Below are 20,966 nucleotides of genomic sequence, written 5' to 3' on the forward strand. Positions count from 1 at the left end.
TAGTCAGGTGGCCATTTTATGTCCTGTGCTTCAACGTTTAATGGCTGAGGGTATTTATTCCCTCCATTGGACAGAGTACAAGGCATTGATCAAGAATTAAGGGAAACCCGCCTATTGAAGGGGATGCCTTTATTTGTGAGAATGCACTTTTATGATATGAAATAATAAGACACATTTCCACAAATGACACACTAATATATATTTCAATGTCAAATATATTTCAGTTGGCCAGAAAGAGCAAAAGGGAGCTTTCTATTTGAGGTGTGGTGTTTATTTTTTTTTTCAGGTGGCCAAAAGTGAGAGATCTTTTCTTTCTTTCTTTTTTTTTAATTTTATATCACCAGCCCGCTAAAAACGTACGAAACGGAGCTCTCGCGTCTTCTTACATAATACTTCAAGGATGCACTTGTAGAAATCAATATTTGGCACCTTCTGGGGTTTCGAAGACTCGAGTAGCGTTTGGAACGCAGGGGACAGGCTGGTATGGGAAGCCCTTGAGTACTGATTCCATATTCTCCTCCGAGTAAGCCCTTTTCTCTCACTAGTAAGACGAGGGCCCTGTAGAATAACTGTGTCTCACTCATAACGTTTTCCACTCCTGTATATTTCTGTATACTCGTAGGACAAATTTAGCACGAGACTAGAACGAAATTTTACCAGTGAGGAAAAATAGTGCACTAGTTGACATCTGCCTTACGAGCGAACTGTATAATGCAAGTAGCTCACAGTAGTCAACTAATACACAATTTTGGCTCATTACTAAGATGAGCTGGTCCGACTCGCGTGTCACTCGTCCTCATACGTCGTCTTTGTCCTTACTAGTACCGTATTGGCCTGAATATAAGACGGTGTTTTTTGCATTGAAATAAGACAGAAAAAGTGGGGGTCGTCCTATATTCGGGGTCTAGACATGATACCCATTCACGACGCTAGATGGCGCCACATATCATTGAAGCGAATGCTGAACTTGACTCCCCAGGCCAAAGCGAACCCGTCACGAAGAATAAAAATAAAAATAGCGGTAGCACGAAGAAGAAAAATAAAAAAATAGCGGCAAGAAGGAAAAGAGAAAAAAATAATAGAAGAGATAACAGAAAATGGAGAAACGTAGTGACAACCTGTAGAAAAGTGGGTCGAAGATTGGCCAGGTTAACCGGCAGCTGAGGAGAAGTTATGTTGTAAACTTCAAGATGCTTTTTCTCTCAAATATATTGTTAGAATCATTTGTTTCAGATGTACTGTAATTATTTTCTGTATAAAAAATAATTTGGTGTTCAAAAAGTATTTCTTCAACCTTGAGTCTTGAGGGGTCGTCTTATAATCAGGGCCGTCTTATATTCAGGCCAATACGGTAAAATAATTTAGCGCACTAGTAGAATTTTTTTCTTTTCTTGCTAGTAAAGTTTCTTCCACGACTGTATGACATTTCTGCACACTAGTACAAGCAACAACATTTTATTAGTGAAGAAAAAACTACTAGTAGACATTTTGGTGCGACTAGAAGGGTCCAGCAGGCTACGAGTGTGTGACACATGCCTAATTGAGCCTAGTAGTATTATTTGTACCCAACAGTAGTTTCGTTTTGGGCACACAGTTCTACTAGTACACAAAATTGTTTTGCTAAAATCACACTACTATGTACATGGATGGACATGATTTTTTTTAGCGCTTCAGTCTGTACTTTTTTTACTTTTTCTTAAGTACAAGAGTTCAATCAGCACTCCTTTTTTTTTCTTTGACACAAGTATCTTGACTTCTATGTTTAAGTATAGAGAGCGGAATGTCATTGGGTAACTGCAAGGTCGACTTGTCCTCATTTGGCCGTCGTCCCCTCGCCGTGCGCCTCACACGGGCGTGGTCCTGCGATTCACGCCATCCTTTAAATCATTCGGGAAACAGTTATGCACCTGCAGGAACTCGGCGGCCGCCTCGTGTTCGGGGCTGTACGCGTTGTCCGTCACGCTGTCGCGCGCCAGGGCGTACATGGACAGCTCGTCCAAGGGCCCGCCGGGAGACGTCCCCCCGACTCCCTTCAGGCCCCCTATGGGCGAGTTCTCCCGCGAAGCCTCGGTGGAATGGGAGCTGGCCCGAGACGTCCGCCGGCGGTAGCGGAAACTGGGGATGCGGGAGTATGGGGACGAGGACGAAAGGGAGCGGATGAATTCACGTTGCGCCTTCCAGCGCACTTCCTTGTTCTTCTCGATGTAGATGTTGATGGCCAGGACGGCCACCGTTTCGGCTACGATGAAGGACAGGGCGCCGAAGTAAAAGGACCAGCCATAGGAGTATGTGTACTTTTTGTCGTCGTCCCGTTTGTCGTTGGGGTCTCCCGCGTTGCTTGAGATGTAAACGATGATGCCGATGATATTGCTCAGACCTAATGACAAAGCAGAAAGGGCAGACATCACATCAGTAGTGGGAAGGAACCAAGTTCAAATACTTAATCGTTCTACTTCTACACGCATCACAAAGTTCAAAATACTTTCACCTACACACCCACAAGGCTTTGGGGTGAATTTTTCAAATTTGAAAATTTGAATAGCAGGTGAATGTTGTCACCATAACATAGCAGGCAATCAAAAAAAAACCCCTGATGTCTCACATGATCTTTCCATTGACAAAGTGAGATCGGCAGCCAAGGTGTACAAATTGTACAGTCGGCATTTCTCACACGTACCTCTGACAAAAAGCTAAGTGTGGAGAGTCTCTGTCAACAAAATGCTCAGGTGTAATCAATTGTCTAAGGTATTGTTTCAGTTAATGAGACAGAAGAGTTGACAGCTTTAGCGTAAACAGCACTGACTTTACCAACATTAGCCTCAAGGCTAGATAGCAGTTAGCGGGGCATGAGTTTGCTAGAAAGCTACAAAGAAGATTACTTTTTTTGTTTGTTTTTGCGTGAATGTCCATTTAATATAATACCAAGGCAACAACTGACCGATTATGGACTGCGTGTCACTGTCTTTAGTCTGCTTTCCTCGATTTAAAATTAGTGCTAGTAAACGGTCAGATGAGACTTTGTTCCTTCCACCTCTATTGTTGCAGCCAAACACTGCACAGTGATTCACCATTTGTTGAAACGGGCTCGTCAAATTTCTTGATTCAAACTCTGAAAAGCCAACGGAATAAAACCATGCGTCGAGCATCAGCCTCACAAGAAAACGCAAATATATCCCTTGAGGTTTTGCTAGCCCTGGCAGACCGCTTGCGGCCATTCTTCATTCCAAACCAACTGATAAACAGCAGGACGACGCTTCACATACCTGCGGCCACAAAAAGAATCCCGGCACTTAGGAGGATGTTGTTCGTTTTGCTGTAGACTCGGCCCGCTCCGACACACAAGCCGCCCAGCATGAGCAACACCGTGCTGAGGATGGGGAACACACTGGAAGCTCGTACAATACCTGTCACGCACACAAAATACAGGTTTGCAAGTTGGATAAAGAACAATTTAGTCATGTGATTTTTTAAATTATTTGATTAAAAATATATTTGCTACTGCTCATTTTGTACTTGAGGGTCCTCAGATGTGAGGGCTTGCTAACATAGAGAGACGGCCTGAAATGAATCACTGGATAATGGATGACATGCTTTTTTTCTACTTCTGCCCACTTTTTTAAAAGGACATATATTTTCCGGTGTATTTTACATTTTATTTTCCTTTGTTTACCTTCATTTATATGAGTTAAAAAATTGTATTAGCTTTATCTTCAGGATTTTTTAATAAAACCTTTTACATTTTGATGATGTGCCTTCAAATACGTTTAAAACAAGTTTAACAATCCATTATTAATAATTGCTTTTAAAATAACTCTATTTTAGCTTTTATTTCAGTATGTGTTAGTATATGGAAGTATATTAAATAGGTACTCAGGCATCTGTCACATAGTTGCGCAAACCATGGCAGAATAAGACAATTAAAAGTGTTGAGCTGGCTGAATCATATCATATGAGGACAAAAAAAAAAGATCAACTAAACTTGTTTGTTTTTGAAAAATATTGATTCCGAAAGTTTCCTCCGCTTCTGGAACGAGCCAGGACTATGACTTACGCAACAGGTATTCCGAGCTGTCCGTGTCGTAGTCGTTGTCGTCGGGGAAATGGTTGATTCTGAAACAGCTGCCTTGATTGATGCCTGTCATGATCAAGACGACAAAAAAAAATTAACAGAAGAGACTTTTAGCGTTCACTGAGGAGATGTGACGTAACATAAGATAACCAAAACCTGTTTGTCTCATTAATGAATAGAGTTAAAGACATTTCACACGAGCGGCAATGCAACGGACATGTGATTAGATACACATCTAATGAGAATCAATACAAGAAAGAAATCTCTATCAAAAAAACGTTAGTCAGTTAAGCAAACATGAGGCCTCCTCTGCTGACCAAATAATCAAGCGAGAGTGTGAAAAAAATGAAAAAGAAACGAAAAGAAAAAGCACGTGTCTCAGAAGAAGCCATGGGGGTAGGAGAGGTTAATGGAGGTGCTGGAATAACGTTACCGGCTCCCGTGTAGCTGTAAATGTCACCAAGACTTGATTAAAGCCGCCTTAGCTTCTAATATGCATAGAGCATTTCAATTGATACTTCGACCAAGAAGGTCATGTTAGCATTTGTCTGCGTGCAGTTTTAGTATTCTGTCGTATTTTGGACAGAGCACGCAGTTTTCGCCAACACCGCAACAAAATTAGGACTGCCGGAGCTTAAGTCATTTCGTGTTTACTTTTGTGATGATGTTTTGTTTCATTCTGGGTTTTGGGTAACTTTGAATTTTGATTTTTTTTATGGGGAGGGGGGGGGAATTTGTGAATTTAGTATCTTGATTTTTTTTCCCATGAACCTTGTTTGCCTTTTTTATTGTAAAAGGCATTTGCCTATGTAGTTATGGAAACAGCTTTTTTTTAACGCTTTCAGGGACCGCGGTTACTACACTAGCTTACGGGGTGCATGAAAGGGTTCATTCTTTTTCTCCCAACTGGATTTATTTTATGTTATTAACTAAACTTTAGTTGCTAAAGTTTACAATCCTCTGAGTGGAAGTACAATCGACACTCTCTGTGTATTGTACTGGTTCATTTTCTGTCTTGAGGACAGGGTACTTTGTTGAAATCGGCAACTGTGTCGATGACCAAATGAATCTGACCTGTGGGGTTCTCCAGGGAGTCAATCCTGGATGTTTCCGTTCGGTCAGCGAATTGCAATTTCATTGGTTTGTCAACCAGTTCAAGGGTATACCCCGTCTCCTGCCCGAAGACGGCTGGGATAGGCTGCAGCACGCCCGTGACAATTGTGAGGATAAACAGATTAAAAAAAGGACGGATGGATGGATGGATGGATGGATGGATGGATGGATGGAAAATTAGTTTGGAGTGGTTATAGGTCATATTATTTTTAATACGTTTTTTAAATTTTATTTTTTTTACATTTTGAAATGTTTTGCAGGGCCCTTATGGTTTTACTTACTTTCAGTTAGAATCTACACACTGATGACATCAATACAAAAGTATTTGTCGCAGGGCCCGAACATGTAACGTCAAAGCAAACCAAATTTGAATGTGATCCATGTTACGCGTTTGACATGAATATAAACCAAGTCGGTCCCAATTGGAACCAACTTTAATTTGTTGTGCTTTTGTATGAACTCATTACATTTATGTCCGCTAAGAGATGATGAACCTCACATTTGTTTGCACTTTTAGCAAATACACAGTGCATCAGTCCAAGGCAGGGTGAGATGCTTAGCAACCGTGTCACCGTTAAAATCTTTCAGGGGCTATTAAATAGGTCTGGAGCTTAATGGGGGACATCCAAATTAATTAGTGTCATATCAGAAATGGAGCACAAGTTTCTATGTCTAGCCGCAGATGGAAAACGGGGCTGTGCTCTATTTTAAGTTGTGATGTGAAAATTTGCACCTGCTGGAAGAGAGGGGGAAAAAAAACATAACTCAGCCACCCATGAACTCAACGGAGCATCAAGTGGAGATTTTGTATTGGTCTCTGGGGCAGTCGAGATTGACACCTACGACTGAAATCTGGAACATTCTGTAAGGATTGGACATTCACTTGTATGGACTTTACTTGCCAAAACAGAAAAAGACCTTCCGCAAATTGTTCCTACAAGTCGGAAGCATAGAGCTGACAAATGAAAATCTAATATTGAAGCTGTAACAAAGTGCTAAGCGGCTTTGCAAAGCCTTGAAAAAGCTCACTTACACGACAGCGGGATGCTTCTGACATCTTCTTTTATTTGTCAGCCGACAAACACGGTGCGTGGACATGACACTTGGGGCCACTGTAAGGGCCGCAAACACATGCGGACACGTCCAAATCGGCGGCAGCAGCTGTGTTGCCGATAGCAACAGGATGCTGCTGACAGGAACGGTGTCATTAACTTGATCTGTGCACCCACATTATCAGTGGGGTACCAATGAACATAGAGCATGTACAGTATGTACTATATATATATACACCGTATACTGTGTTAATGTGCACTCTGTGTTTAAATATGACTTTAGAAAGTGACTGTATGCCATTTAGATTTCATTATGCCATAATTTCACAGTACAATTCTAATATGCAAAAGAACTAATACACGTAGATATGATGTACACAGTTTCATACACAGAACAAATTGCGTGGATTATAATTCATCATTGTATCCTTATGGATCACTTCAATAAAATTATATTTTGCGCTGTACAAATATAACAGTAGCATAAATATACGGTATAAATTACCGCATTTTCTGCACTATAAGGCGGTTCGGAGTGTGAGGCGCACCTTCAATGAATGGCCTGCTTTAAAACTGTTTTCATAATAAAAGATACAATAGTGGCTGCGGTTGCTTATGCATCCACTAGATGGAGCTACAATAAAGGGAACACAATACAATACAATACAATACAATACAGATTTATTTATATAGAGCAGTCACAAGCGCTGCAGCCATAACAAAATACTTCACATCACATTTAAAATACTACATCCAAGAAATCAGAATATTGATCCATATATATGGTGCACCCAAAAGCACTCACTTTTCTCAAAAGCCGACAGTGCCCCTCAAAATCCGATCTGCCTTATACATAGATCCTTATATGCTCCTTATATATGCTTTGACGTAGCTCCATCTAGTGGATGCATAACGCCACTATTGTAGCTTCGACTCTATGCGCCTTGTAATGTGGTGAGCCCTACATATGAAAACAGTTTTAAAATGGGCCATTCAATGAGGCGCGTCTTACACAATGGAGAAAATATGGTATTTTAAATGATGCAAAGGCCCCGCTATTGGTGGTGAATCAGGACCAGGCCCGAATAGCGAAAATCACCAAATAGCTAACGCTGATTATAATGAATTGGTGGTTTTTCCCCCCAATACTGTGTATTTTTCCCTTATAAGAGATGCTTAGGAAGATTTCTTAACTTAACTTAACTTTGTCCTCAAGTATGCCTGGTAGTAAAGTATGGGACAGGCAAGCAAATCTCTATCAGCACTTCACACTCCTTGAAACCGAAATTAAACCACACTGGAATCTCTGAATGAAGCCAGGTGTCTCTCAAATTCTCCACTCGTTGCTCGTGTTTTACGGGTCAAAAAGTGGTGAGTAGATGAACAGACACATGCACACAAAGAGTGTCCATGGAAAAACCTAAATCTATCTTATCGTATCTTGTCTGATTTATCCATCCCATGATCTCATCCACAAGCCAAGTGTTGGCGTCCATGAGAATCACGTGCCCCTAGTTGCTTGTCTTCACACTCACTTTGGCAAAGTGAGTGTGAAGAAAGCCTTAGTCGCGTAGCCTCCGTCGGATGATATTGCTCCACCGACGCCTGGGGCTTTGGCTAACATGTTTACGGCAAACGGGAGCAGAAAACAAGCTGCTGGGAGGACGGCGCGAAGACCGACTAGGGAGGCCCCAGCTGACTTTTACAGCCCGTCAAGAGCTGAAGCGTTCGTCGCTGGGGCCGTGAAGCAAATGACGTGTACTCGACAGATCACAACACTCCGGTTTATGACTACAAAGGCATTGAAACACATTATCGGGTGTCTGTAATTCTTCATGTTGCAGATCAGGATGAAGAAAAAGCAAGTTGGCAAAGAGATAAGTGATCCGTCCAATGAGATTTCAGCGTCTGTGTTGCCACGTCAATTGAATCCTAACCCTTCGAGCAATTGACAATTGAACGCAAGTTAACGGCTAATATAACAATACGTACAGGCGTAAAGGATATTCTTTACCTTCTGTCAAGAAGGGCTAATATTGCCTAATACAGTATCAGTTTGGAACCTGGTCGGAGGGTGGGGGGGGGGGGTTATGTTGTATCTCGAAGTCTCCGTGTAATTGGCAGCTCACTGAATGCAAATGCTGTGCCCTAATTAAGCAGTAAAGGAAGACAGGGTGAGTCCGACGAAGTCTGCTGACTAATTAGCGCCCACCCGTGACTTCTCGGTTATGCTCAAATGACACAATGGCGTGGCATGGCGCTACAATCATCCCACCCCGAAGCCACCTTCACCTACACACCCACAAGGCCAGAAAACGCTCACAAATTACACCGCCTTCTCACTCCAAACACATTTGCTCCATCACGGCTCGACACGGAGTGGGATGTTTATTGTAAACTGCTAATTGCTTGATTCATTCCATTACTCCTCCGTCTCCAAGTGGCCTTTATTTACTGCAGCGGAACACGTTACGGTAAGCCTCGACCTGACAGCGATGCGCTGAAAGGAAGCAAGGTCAGGGACTCATTTGGCCTCAGCGTAGGTTCATCGGCAGTAAAACGCTGTTAAGTAACGCAGGATACTTTGTAAAGCAAAACAAGCTCATCATTGGCTCAGTTTCGTGGCTCAATGTCACAACGCAGCAGGCCCGCGGCCGACGATGTGACGCTTGTTGAACAGGGCTACTGAGACACAGGATGCGCAAGAGTGACAATGAGCCGGTGTTAACGTGTCCGTCTTCACGCTTTTATCGTGCATTCCGTATGTTCCCATAATATCAGGGAAAGTGTCGAAAGCAGCTTTTCTTCAACTTTTGACATCACCTACCGGCTCAAACCAATTCTGAATTCGCCAACTATCACCGTCAAGGCCATCATAAAACATGCATACTTTGAACATTAAAACTATAGTTAAATAGATGAAAACTGGGTGAGGGGGGTAATGATTCCATTACATATATTTTTAAATACAAATGATTACACACTCCTCCCCAAAAATGGAAATCGGGATTAAACAGTGCAAATGTCATTGAAAAGTTGATTAAAATATGGGTTGAATGACCAGAAAAAAAGTCTGAGCATCATACACATCTCACAGTGAACCCGATCATGTGGAATGGAATTGTTCTGCACCCTATGTATTCAAAACAGCATTGAATCATCTTTTGTGGAGACAAGCGTGTGTGTGTGTGTGTGTGTGTGTGTGTGCGTGTGTGTGTGTGTGCGCACTCCCGGCCCGGCAGTCGACTGGTTAGCGAATCGGCCTCACTGTGAGGGGGTGCAGTGTTCAATTCCGCCTCCGGCCTTCCTTTGTGGACTTTGCATGTTCTCCCCGGGACTGTGTGGCTTTTCTCTGGGTACACATGTTTCCTCCCACATTCCAAATAGGTTAATGGAACACACCAAATTGTCTCTCGGCGTGATTGTTGCAAATGGTTGTCTCTGTGTGCACTGTGATTAGCTGGCATATATGTATATGTGTGTGTATATAATATATATATACAGTATATATATCGGATCCTCTTTATATTCATTCATTCATTCATTCATCTTCCGAGCCGCTTGATCCTCACTAGGGTTGCGGGGGGTGCTGGAGCCTATCCCAGCTGTCTTCGGGCAGCAGGCGGGGGTCACCCTGAATTGGTTGCCAGCCAATCACAGGGCACACAGAGACGAACAACCATTCGCACTCACACTCACACCTAGGGACAATTTAGAGTGTTCAATGAGCCTGCCATGCATGTTTCTGGAATGTGGGAGGAAACCGGAGCACCCGGAGAAAACCCACGCAGGCCCGGGGAGAACATGCAAACTCCACACAGGGAGGTCGGAGCTAAAATCGAACCCGGTACCTCTGCACTGTGAAGCCGACGTGCTAACCACTGGATACCGGGCCGCCCTCCTCTTTATATATATATATATATATATATATATATATAATCGCATCTCGCCCATCTCCGCTTTGTTCCAGTAGCCCATTTTTCATCAGGGTGCACTGGTTCCCCAGCACCTGACGCAGACCTTGTTTGGCCGGGCGACGTCTGAGCCGGCATGTCATTCGTTTTATTGTCTCTCATCATTGTATGAGGTAGGCATTAGCGTGAAGGATCTTGCCCAAGGACCCACACTGGATGGTGTTATGTGCTCATTTTTGCACAAGACTGCAGGTCCCGACGTACCAACCTGTGCACAGCTTGGATTGATTACAAGAAAGCCTATGACTCGATGCCACATACATGGATCACTGAATGCTTGGAGTTGTATAAGGTGAACAGGACCCTAAGAGCCTTCGTTGCGAACTCGATGAGGATGTGGAAAACCACACTTGAAGCCAATGGCAAGCCACTTACCCAAGTGTCCATCAAATGTGGCATATACCAAGGTGATGCACTCTCCCCACTGCTGTTCTGCATAGGACTGAACCCCCTAAGCCAAGTAATCACCAAGACAGGCTATGGATACCGCCTCAGAAATGGAGCTACAATCAGTCACCTCCTCTACATGGATGACATAAAGCTGTATGCTAAGAGCGAAAGGGACATAGATTCCCTGATCCACACAACCAGGATCTACAGCAGCGACATCGGGATGTCATTCGGGCTTGAGAAATGTAGTCGGATGGTGACTAAGAGAGGAAGGGTAGTCCGCACTGAAGGGGTCTCACTCCCTGAAGGAACAATAACAGACATTGAGGACAGCTACAAGTACCTTGGTATACCACAAGCCAATGGCAACCTCGAACTGGCAACAAGGAAAGCGGCTACGGCCAAATACCTCCAGCGAGTGAGGCAAGTCCTAAGAAGCCAGCTCAATGGCAAGAATAAGACCCGGGCAATAAACAGCTATGCCCTGCCAGTGATCAGATACCCTGCAGGAATAATAAGGTGGCCAAAGGAAGAGATTCAGACCACGGACGTTAAGACCCGAAAGCTCCTAACCATGCATGGAGGGTTCCATCCCAAATCCAGCACCCTGAGACTGTACGCAAGCCGAAAGGAAGGAGGCCGGGGACTAGTGAGTGTGAGAGCCACTGTCCAGGATGAAACATCCAAGCTCCATGAATACATCAAGGAGAAGGCTCAAACGGATGACGTACTCAGAGAATGTCTCAGACAATGGGGAACAGAAGATGAGGCGCTGGAAGAGGGACCATCATGGGAGGACAAGCCCCTACATGGGATGTACCACCGGACCATAACTGAAGTGGCTGATCTAAAGAAGTCCTATCAGTGGCTAGAGAGGGCTGGCCTGAAGGACAGCACAGAGGCACTCATCCTGGCTGCTCAGGAACAGGCCTTGAGCACCAGAGCCATCGAGGCCCAGATATACCACACCAGACAAGACTCAAGGTGTAGGTTGTGCAAAGAGGCACCTGAGACAATACAACACATAACTGCAGGGTGTAAGATGCTGGCAGGGAAAGCCTACATGGAACGCCATAACCAGGTGGCTGGCATAGTCTACCGAAACATCTGTGCGCAGTATGGACTGGAAACCCCAAGGTCAAAATGGGAAACACCTCCGAAGGTGGTGGAGAATGACAGAGCGAAGATCCTGTGGGACTTCCAGATCCAGACTGACAAGATGGTAATGGCGAACCAACCAGATATCGTGATCATAGATAAAGGGCAGAGGAAAGCCGTTGTAGTGGATGTAGCGGTCCCAAGTGATGGAAACATCAGGAAGAAGGAACATGAGAAACTGGAGAAATACCAAGGGCTCAGAGAGGAGCTGGAGAGAGCCTGGAAGGTAAAGGTGACAGTCGTGCCTGTGGTGGTCGGAGCACTCGGGGCAGTGACCCCCAAACTAGATGAGTGGTTGCAACAGATCCCGGGAACAACATCGGACATCTCAGTCCAGAAATGTGCAGTGCTGGGAACAGCAAGGATACTGCGCAGAACCCTCAAGCTTCCTGGCCTCTGGTAGAGGACCCGAGCTGAATGAGGGACGGACACCACCCAAGTGGTGAGACGAGGATTTTTATATATATAAAATATATATATATATATATATATAATGTGTTTGTTTGTGTGTGTATATTGGTGTGTGTGTGTGTTTTTATTGTTATTGTCCTTAATGTGATGATGATGGTGCTGATTATTATGATTGTTGTTGTTTTACAAAGTACCACCCACTGACTGCTGAGTCAGTGCTTCTCTTATTTTCCCCTCATTTAACGATAATTCATCGCATATATTTCATGATGTGAGCGAATCCATCTCATCGACCTCCTCAATAGGAGGTGACAAATCCAGTGACGGGGTGAAGGAAGGAAGGAAGGAAGGAAGGAAGGAAGGAAGGAAGGAAGGAAGGAAGGAAGGTTTGTCAATGAAAGAGCGTCTGTCTGCGTCCAATCGAGAGGTTAAACAATAAGTGCACTTCCGTTTTCTCACAACACAAAAGTGTAAAAGTAGCTTCACCACACCATAGCACATTTTTTAAATCTTCATTTTTACTTTTGTGCTCGGACATGACTTGTCTGCGAGTCATCTATTTTTAAATCAGCGGGCATGTTTCCATAGTGATTACAGGGATGTTGCTAAGCAACAGCATCACGGAAGACGTGAATGAAAGTCGACGATCAGTGGGCACTTTGCTCCGAGTGAATGGACGCGCCACTTTTTTTTTTTGTTTTAATGTGTATACTTTGGCTGCTATTGTATGCACCAAGCTTTCCACAAGGCGATGTCACAGCCAGGAAGCAATCCATTTCTTTCCATTCCACTTGTTACTCTATCGCAGATGAAAGTTTTCAGAGCAACCGTATCTCCCAACCATACATGCTACATATCGTACGCACAATCGGTTATCTTCCTTACATCTTAAATAGAATCAAATATAACCAAAAAGCCATTGAAAAAAAATGCTGAACTTCTCACTACTACAAGACAAACTATACGACTATGCTTTGAGTCTTTTCACAAGAAATGTCGAACAGCTTCCACATGTTCAGGTGCAAAGCTTTTGAGGGGTGAGTGTATCAAACAAGTCAATTTCAGGTGTCATCTGGCATTTTGGCCGTAAAAATATTTCTTTCGTTTGGCAAAAGCAGCATATAATTACGCTAAACAGTTCAGTAATATAAAACCAATTATTCTAGTGTGTTGTGTGTCTTTGGATAAGAAATCTGCAGGACCTAGATGGCATTGTTGGTCAGCTTTTTTTCGGGGGAGTGTATAAAACAGCTAAATTCCAGGTGTAATCTGGTGTTTTCCCCATAAAAGCCTATTTTTAAGGGCATCTCAGTAGATTTTAGGCCAGACGAATGAATGCAGCGTGTTGGGCGTCTTTTAAGACCTACACACAAGCAGTGGTGTGGAGCCTTTCAGGGGCGAGAGGATAAAACTTTTCTCCCCCTAAAATCCATCTGACTTGAATCGCATCCCGGTAAAATTTCCACCGAAGATCGCACATATGAAAGCTGAACTGCTCATTGCCACCAGACGAACTATTTCAATACGTCCTCATTTTTTTCATGAGAAACTGATGACAGCTAAAAAAGCAGTGGTGGGAAGCCATTGAGGGGTGAGTGTATAAAAAATTGCAGTTTCAGTCTGGCAGCAAAACAACGTTTTTTTTCTTCTTCTCCTATCTATCATGCGTTTTCTCATTAGGATCCCAGCTGACACCATAACTCACAACTACAGACAATTCAGAGTCTCCTATGAATATCACAGAAGATAAGAAAGATAAGAAAACCTTTATTTGCCCCACAATGGCGAAATTTGCGATCTACAGCAGCAAAATTGAAGGTGAGCGGTGGTGGTGATGGTGGTGGTGGTGGGGGGGAAGAAAAAACAAAATATTGCATGCACAAAACATTATTATTTTTTGTGTTTAATATTCTTAAACAGATTATGTTTAAGAAAAATGAACTGTACACAGTACAAGAATGCAATGTACAATATAAATATGGATACAAGCATATATGCAACTGCAACATACATGCGTTTGCAATGAGGGAGGAAACCAACCAGAGTGCCAGAGAAAACCAAAGCAAGCCCAAGGAGAACGTGCATTCGCCACTCAGGAAAGTCGGAACCCGTATTCGAACCTTCAACCTCAGAACACTGAACCGCATATGCCAACCGTAATCATATCACCTCTCAATAATCTGACACGTGAAAACCAGCTCTAAAATGCGGCCATTAAGGTACTGTGGTCTAAAAAGAGTCCTTTCTTGTTTCCAAGCTATGACAGTCAAGTGACCAGGGTGCAAAAACTGTGTCGAGGAGGGGTCGCACCCCACTGACGAGCCACTGAACCCCTGAAAGGGGAAACGACGTACATAAGAGAAAGTAGCTGACATAAAAATGGCAAATGGGCTTTTTTGACGTTCAAATCGCTCTAACGATGCCTCCTCGTTATCAGGAGCAACTGGCGGTTGAGCGTCTTGCTAAAAAACACTTCGGCAGGGTCACATGGGCTTAAGCTCGAACCCAGAACCTTTTGGTTTGAAGATGCCCGATTTTGCCACTTGAACACCCCCCACCCCACCCAAAGCGCAACGAACACATTTTGCGTGCGTAAAAAGTGAGTCGGAGGACCCCAAGTGTCACGCGGTTCCATCCGGACTCACCCTCAATGCAGCAGATCCTCCAGAGTCCCGAGTGCGTGAGGTCCCCCTTCCTGCTCCTGGGCGGCGGCTGGGACTCGTCGGCGGTGGCGTTGGTTGCGTTGCAGATGTACGCCCGCGAGTAGAGCCAGTAGTCCGTGCCGATGGCGATGCTCATGAGGCTGAAAGCGGCGAAAGCCCCCACGGTGGCCAGCAGCGTCTGAACCCCGCGCTCACACCAAGCCATGCTTCCGCATGCTACACGCGAAAAACACCCGACGGTATGTTCGGTAGACTACACAGTCCGGTCGCCGGTACCGGGGCGCGCGCGCGCGCGCGCACTGAACGCGTCAATGCGCGGGGGCCATGCGCCTACTTGTTGAGGAGCGCGCTCACTATTTTTTTTTCTTTTGCAACAAAAGTGGCCGAAGCTCACGAAAGCAACGCAGAAATGCTCCCAAAATAGGCTGCCACGAAGCATTCATGAGTCAAAACAGTCCTACTAAAAATCTGGCAGTCCCCACCCCCATTGCCCCCCATCTCATTTGTCGAAAAGAATCCTCTCGGAGTTGAGCGCGTCAATATATTTTAAAGGAGACACCACCCTCATCGAAATGCAACCAATGGAGGACAGCTACTTGATAAAACTGACATCGCACAAGTATTGTCATTAAAGAAAATACTCTGGTAGAAGTCGTATTGAAAAAAAACCCCAACAGATTGGAATTCACCCAAAAGTAAAAATAAAGGTTTACTGTCAGTGAATATTTGCTATGATAATTTGGAGGTGGCACGACTCAGTAGAGTGGTTGTCTCCCCATTCTGAGGTTGAGGGTTCAATTCCCGAGCCATTGTGACCTTGTTGAAGTGTCTTTGAGCAAGATACCGAACCCCCAGCTGCTCCTGATGCTGCGTCATGAGTCGGTAAATGAAGAAACGGTACAAAGCGCTTTGAGTACCAAAGGTGGAAAAGCACTATTTGAGTGACAGCCGGGCGGCTCGTGGACGACTGGTTAGGGCGTCTGCCTCACAGTGTGGAGGCGCAAGGTTCGATTCTGGCTCGGGCCTCCCTGTGTGGACTTTGCATGTTCTCCCCATGCCTGTGTGGGTTTTCTCAGGCCACTGCAGTTGAAGATAAGATAAGATATGCTTTATTTGTCCCACACTGGGGAAATTTACAGCCTCCAGCAGCAAGAATGTAGGTAGAAAGAAGAAAAACACATGTGACAGGTTAATATAACACTCATCGCGAGGTGTGAATGTGAGCGCGGATGGTTGTTCGTCTCTGTGTGCTCTGCGATTGGTTGGCAACCAGTTCAGGGTGTCCCCTGCCTACTGCCCGAAGACAGCTGAGATTGGCTCCGGCACCCCCGCGACCCTTGTGAGGATAAGCAGTGTTAGTGTTCAAATATAAAAGTGGCTGAAAATAATATTAATTTTACTTTTGAGGAATAAAAACATATTTTTACGAACAGTCCTACTTACTACAATGTTTTACTGTTAATCATGGAACTGGGGAGCTAATAATGTGTAACATGTTTTAGAACCATTGGACATAATTGACCTATGTATTCACTTTTTTGTGAGATTTTTCTCATGAAAAATATAACTTGGCTCAATAAAGGTTGGGAACACAGAAATTACAGAATGGTAAGGCACGCCCTCAAGCTTCAAAACATGATATCTTTCAGAGAACACATCAAGGATGCGAAAAATATACAATTGTTAAATCAAATTATTCTTCAAAAGATTCAAAAATGACTTGGAAACGGAAATCAAAACATTAATGTTGCAGTACTGCACATTTTCCCAGAAGCGGCGCTAGCGTGCCGTTGTGGTGGTGGAAAAGGGTTCACGTGACTACCTCTATTGCGCATGCGCAACACCGCTGCAAGACGCCATTGGCGGACCGCATTTTGTTGTCCACTCCTGCCTGGTTCCGTCTAAACAAAGACCTGCCCCCTTTTTTTCCTCCATGAGGATTTCTCCGCCGCCCGTCGTTACTTTTACGTGTAATCACGATTACTAAATCGGATTACGACACATTTATTGCTTTTTAAGTGCTTTTGGCGCTCACACACGGCTTCCCAAATGGACACGGAGTTCAATGAAGGCTGTGGCGAGACCAAATCTGCCATCCATTCTTGGCGTTATCGCCACCATTTCACGTACAAGGCAGATCAAGGAAAAAATATCATCGTGCAATGTAATCTGTGTCTGCCGAGGGTAAACCTGCTGTCCACGTCCAAGACGTCCACGTCCAACCTAAAGAAGCATTTGGACGTAAGTTGCGAGTCCGTCATGAACTTTTGAACCGTCGCTTTTAGTCGTCGCCAGGTTGATGTGCGAAAACAAAACACTGTTCATTAAATCATCGCGACGGTGTTGTTGCTTGCTAACTACCGGTGGTGGGCGGTCAGGATCAACGAGGCCTCCAACTCGACTGGCCTGGACAACAGGCACCAACCTCACCTATATTTACAGTCTCTTTCTAATATTTACATCCATCCATCCACCCACTTTCAACACCGATTATCCTGAACCGGGTTGCGAGCAGCCCAGCCCAGTTGATTTCGGGCGGAAGGCACACTACACCATGAACTGGTCGCCAGTCAATCGCAGGGCACATGTAGAGATAACCGACCATTCACACCCACATCCACACCGTCACTGAATGGGAACCAATCCCACGGTGCCCGCACAAAAGTCCGGCGAGTACAACGACACCAACAGTGACTCTTTCTAATATTTGTCCCATTTAATTTTGTTAGTAAATTCCGTAGCCCATCTCTTGGCTCACTGCGTCTTCTACATGAGTGTTCACGTCGGATTTATGCAATCCAGCTGCAGCCTGGAAGTGTTAGCATGTAATTGTTAATATTTCCTTGGCCTTCACAGTCAGTAGTGCTGGCAATCATACTTTCAAATAAATTGTTTCTTTCATCAATCAGATGATGAAATCAGCATTTGCCATCATCTGATTGGTTGAGCAAACTCGTTCCGGCCAATTAACGCTGGTTGATTATGGACACCATTTTACACCGCAATGTCCGTTAATTTAGATCCTGATAATGATACACATCCCCGCTTAAGTATTTGTCCTTAAAATTGCATGAAATGAATGACAATTTAATCTTTACTCTTTTTTGTGGCCATAAAACACTTTAGATAGACTTAATCATGTGAATTATAGAGTCCAGGACTCAGACAAACCAACCCACATCTAAAATAATCATACCAACGACGTAGGTTTATACTATACGATAGGTAAACAACATCCGCTGTCCCCCACCAACCCCCAAAAATATTTTGTGAAGGCCAAACTGCAAACACACAAAGGCGGACTTTTTTGTTTTCGCCTAGTATGGTAAGGCACGCCCTCAAGCTTCCAAACATGATGTCTTTCAGAGAACACATCTAGGATGCGATGCCAGGCCCGATGCGAAGCGAGGGAGGAAGAAGGAGGATTACAACGGCGAGGAAAGTAGCCACTGTCAACTCAAAAAGATCAAAGCGGAGATCCTCTCCAAATGCATGACCCAAGAGAAGATCGACGAGCTCATCTTCAACTACATCGTGGAGGACTGTCAGCCGTTTCATGTGCTGGAGCAGCCCGGCTTCAAGAAACTGATCACGGGCTTAACCGAGGGTCTCCATCCCATGGACAGGGTAACCTTATTCTCCAAGGTGGACCTCAGTTTCTCAAGGATGCGCGAGGAGCTGACGGCCAAGCTGGCCGCCGTCCAGTACGTGTGCACCACGGCCGACTTGTGGACCGTCGGCGGCGGCGGCAGCTTCTTCGGCATGACGTGCCACTGGATCGACAGCAACTCGCTGGAGCGTAAGTCGGCGGCTCTGGGCTTCGCCCGGATGCAGGGCCGGCTCACGTACGACTCGGTGGCTGGGAGGATCCACGACATCCACGTGGCGTACGGTATCGAAAGCAAAGTCCAGACCACCGTCACCGACAACGCCAGCCCATTCGTCAACGTGTTCAAAGAGTTTGCGCTGGACGGCACGGATTGCAACGACGACGTCGGGGTTTTTGAAAACGTCTGTGCCGTGCTGGAGGGCGAGCCGGAGCAGGACATGCTCCTGTTCCTGCCCACCATCCAGCGGTGCGCCTCGCACACCTTAGAGCAGATCGTCACGGAGGACTTCTGGCGAGCCGTGTCACAGGGACCCATGTGCCAGCTTTATTACAGCACCATGTCCAAGGTCTACTCCATTTGGACCAAATGCCACCACCTCCAGGTGGGCATGGAAGCGGCGGAGGAGATCCGGAAGATGGCCTTGTTCGTCCCGGCCGTCATCCGCTGGAACGTGGAGTACTGCGCCCTGCAGAAGATCATCTCTCTCACCGAACGGGAGCTGACGGAGCTCTCGGCCCGCCTGGACGTGGCGCGCCTGCAGCCCGAGGAGACGGACTTCCTCAAAGAATACGTCACCGTGTTCCACCCGCTGGCTTTCGCGCTGGAGCTTCTCCAAGCCGAGCAGAAATGCTACCTGGGCCTGGTCATCCCCACCGTGCTCAGTCTGAAGAACAAGCTGAACGAGCACAAGGATTCGGCCAAGTACTTCGGCGACGTCATCGTGGCCATGGTGAGCGCCATCGACGCGCGCTTCCGCGAGTTGTTCGCCAGTGACGAGGCCAAGTTTGCCACCGCCACCACCCCGCAGTTCCGCCTGTGGTGGCTGGCCGCCTCCGAGCGGGAGGAGATGTGCTCCCTCCTGGCCACCGAGGCCTCCCAGGTGGACCCGTGCGACGTGATCGAGATCAACACCAGCCAAAACGTCTCCACCATCAAATCCGAAGACGACTTTTTCAGTTACGGCTCGGCCAAGCTGACGGCTCACGCGCAGGAGCGCGGAGTCACCGAGGAGATCCGCAAGTACGTGGAAGGAACCGGCAAGAGCCTGGAGTGCTTGCAGGACTTCCCCAGGGTGAAGCAGTTGTTCCTCAAGTACAACACCACCTTGCCGTCCACGGCGCCCATCCAGAGGCTCTTTAGCGAGAAGGGCAACTTGGCCACCTCGCAACGAAACTTTCTGACGGACGACTACTTTGAACGCATTCAACTGCTGAGATACAACGTCAACGTGTGCGCCGTGCTCAACAGTTGAGCGCGTTTGACCGCTTTCAAAAGAACCCGACGTGCAGTACGGTACTTCCTCAAGTAGTGGCCGTTTATTCACTCATAAAATGAGGTGGGGAGGAGGGAGGCCTTTATCAGTTCGAACACATTTTTGGGATATATTTTAACTCACGATTATTTCAATGATTGATCATACTGTCTGTTTGATCAATCTTGTGAGGATTAAGCGGATCGGAAAATGAATGTTCAAAAAACAGCATATCACAATATTTCAAATTGCCAGTGTCGAAAATACACATGGACAAATTGATGATCATTCAATTACGGGTTGAGTTGGTAACAACTATCGATTGTTGTTTATCACAGTAAACAAATGTTTGGAGAGGTCTTATTTCGATGAAATACAATGATAATCGGTCTGCTTTCATCGAGGACTACAGAAATCGGAGAACTTTTATTGTTGAGAGGCGGCAATTGTGTGGATTTCGACAATTTTGAGTTAAAACAAGCTCGCTATTCAATAATTGTTGATCACACTGAGTAATTCCATATTATCTGATCAACAGATTTCATTCAAATGCCCTTGTTTTTTTTGTTTGTTTTTTTTTAACCGTAAAGCGCAACGACATAATGGAGTGATCGCGTCGAGCCTTGAAGTTGTCTGGAATACGGCATACGGGCAAAGGTGCGGGGAGGGAGCCGATCACTATCTTGAGGAAAGTTTGCTAATAATGTCGAATAAATGTCAGATCTGATTCATGCCTTTTCGAATCATCCCTTTCATTCCTAAGGAAATATTTGTTTGGTAGTAATTGACAATCAACCGGATGATAAACACAACAGTGTGATTAGAATTTCCCCCGTTGCAATATGGTCATTTTCTTGCTCGTTTAGATTTTTTTTTCTACGGCTGTTGAATGTCATGTGTATGTTTTATAAAAATACTGTATGAGATGAAAAAGCAATTTTGTGTACTTTCTTTGCCCATTGGACCCTTGACTTGAGAACAAAGACATGCGCTGAGTACATCAGCAGATTACCAAGTCACGTTTTTCATGCTTTGTGTGGGGAAAAACAAACAG

General features: G+C 45.1%; 2 protein-coding genes across 3 annotated transcripts; one reads left to right on the forward strand and one right to left on the reverse strand.

Moving 5' to 3' along the window:
• Positions 1–822: 822 nt before the first annotated feature.
• Positions 823–15,035, reverse strand: cacng4b (calcium channel, voltage-dependent, gamma subunit 4b). Its single transcript, XM_052048154.1, has 4 exons — positions 14,813–15,035; positions 4,052–4,135; positions 3,264–3,404; positions 823–2,377 (listed from the first exon to the last, which is right to left on the reverse strand). Exons 1-4 carry the CDS (start codon positions 15,033–15,035, stop codon positions 1,845–1,847), a joined length of 981 nt encoding a protein of 326 aa, XP_051904114.1. The 3' UTR covers positions 823–1,844.
• Positions 14,936–20,845, forward strand: zgc:161969 (uncharacterized protein LOC569044 homolog). 2 transcript variants are annotated; one of them, XM_052048153.1, is made up of 3 exons: positions 14,936–15,069; positions 18,197–20,099; positions 20,521–20,845. In XM_052048153.1, exons 1-2 carry the CDS (start codon positions 15,034–15,036, stop codon positions 19,910–19,912), a joined length of 1,752 nt encoding a protein of 583 aa, XP_051904113.1. In that variant the 5' UTR covers positions 14,936–15,033; the 3' UTR covers positions 19,913–20,099; positions 20,521–20,845. The 2 variants fall into 2 exon arrangements, with proteins under 2 accessions (XP_051904113.1, XP_051904112.1); XM_052048152.1 differs by lacking the exon at positions 14,936–15,069 and adding an exon at positions 16,664–17,071.
• Positions 20,846–20,966: the final 121 nt, after the last annotated feature.

Source organism: Hippocampus zosterae, chromosome 17 (assembly GCF_025434085.1).
Source record: "Hippocampus zosterae strain Florida chromosome 17, ASM2543408v3, whole genome shotgun sequence".
Taxonomy (NCBI): domain Eukaryota; kingdom Metazoa; phylum Chordata; class Actinopteri; order Syngnathiformes; family Syngnathidae; genus Hippocampus; species Hippocampus zosterae.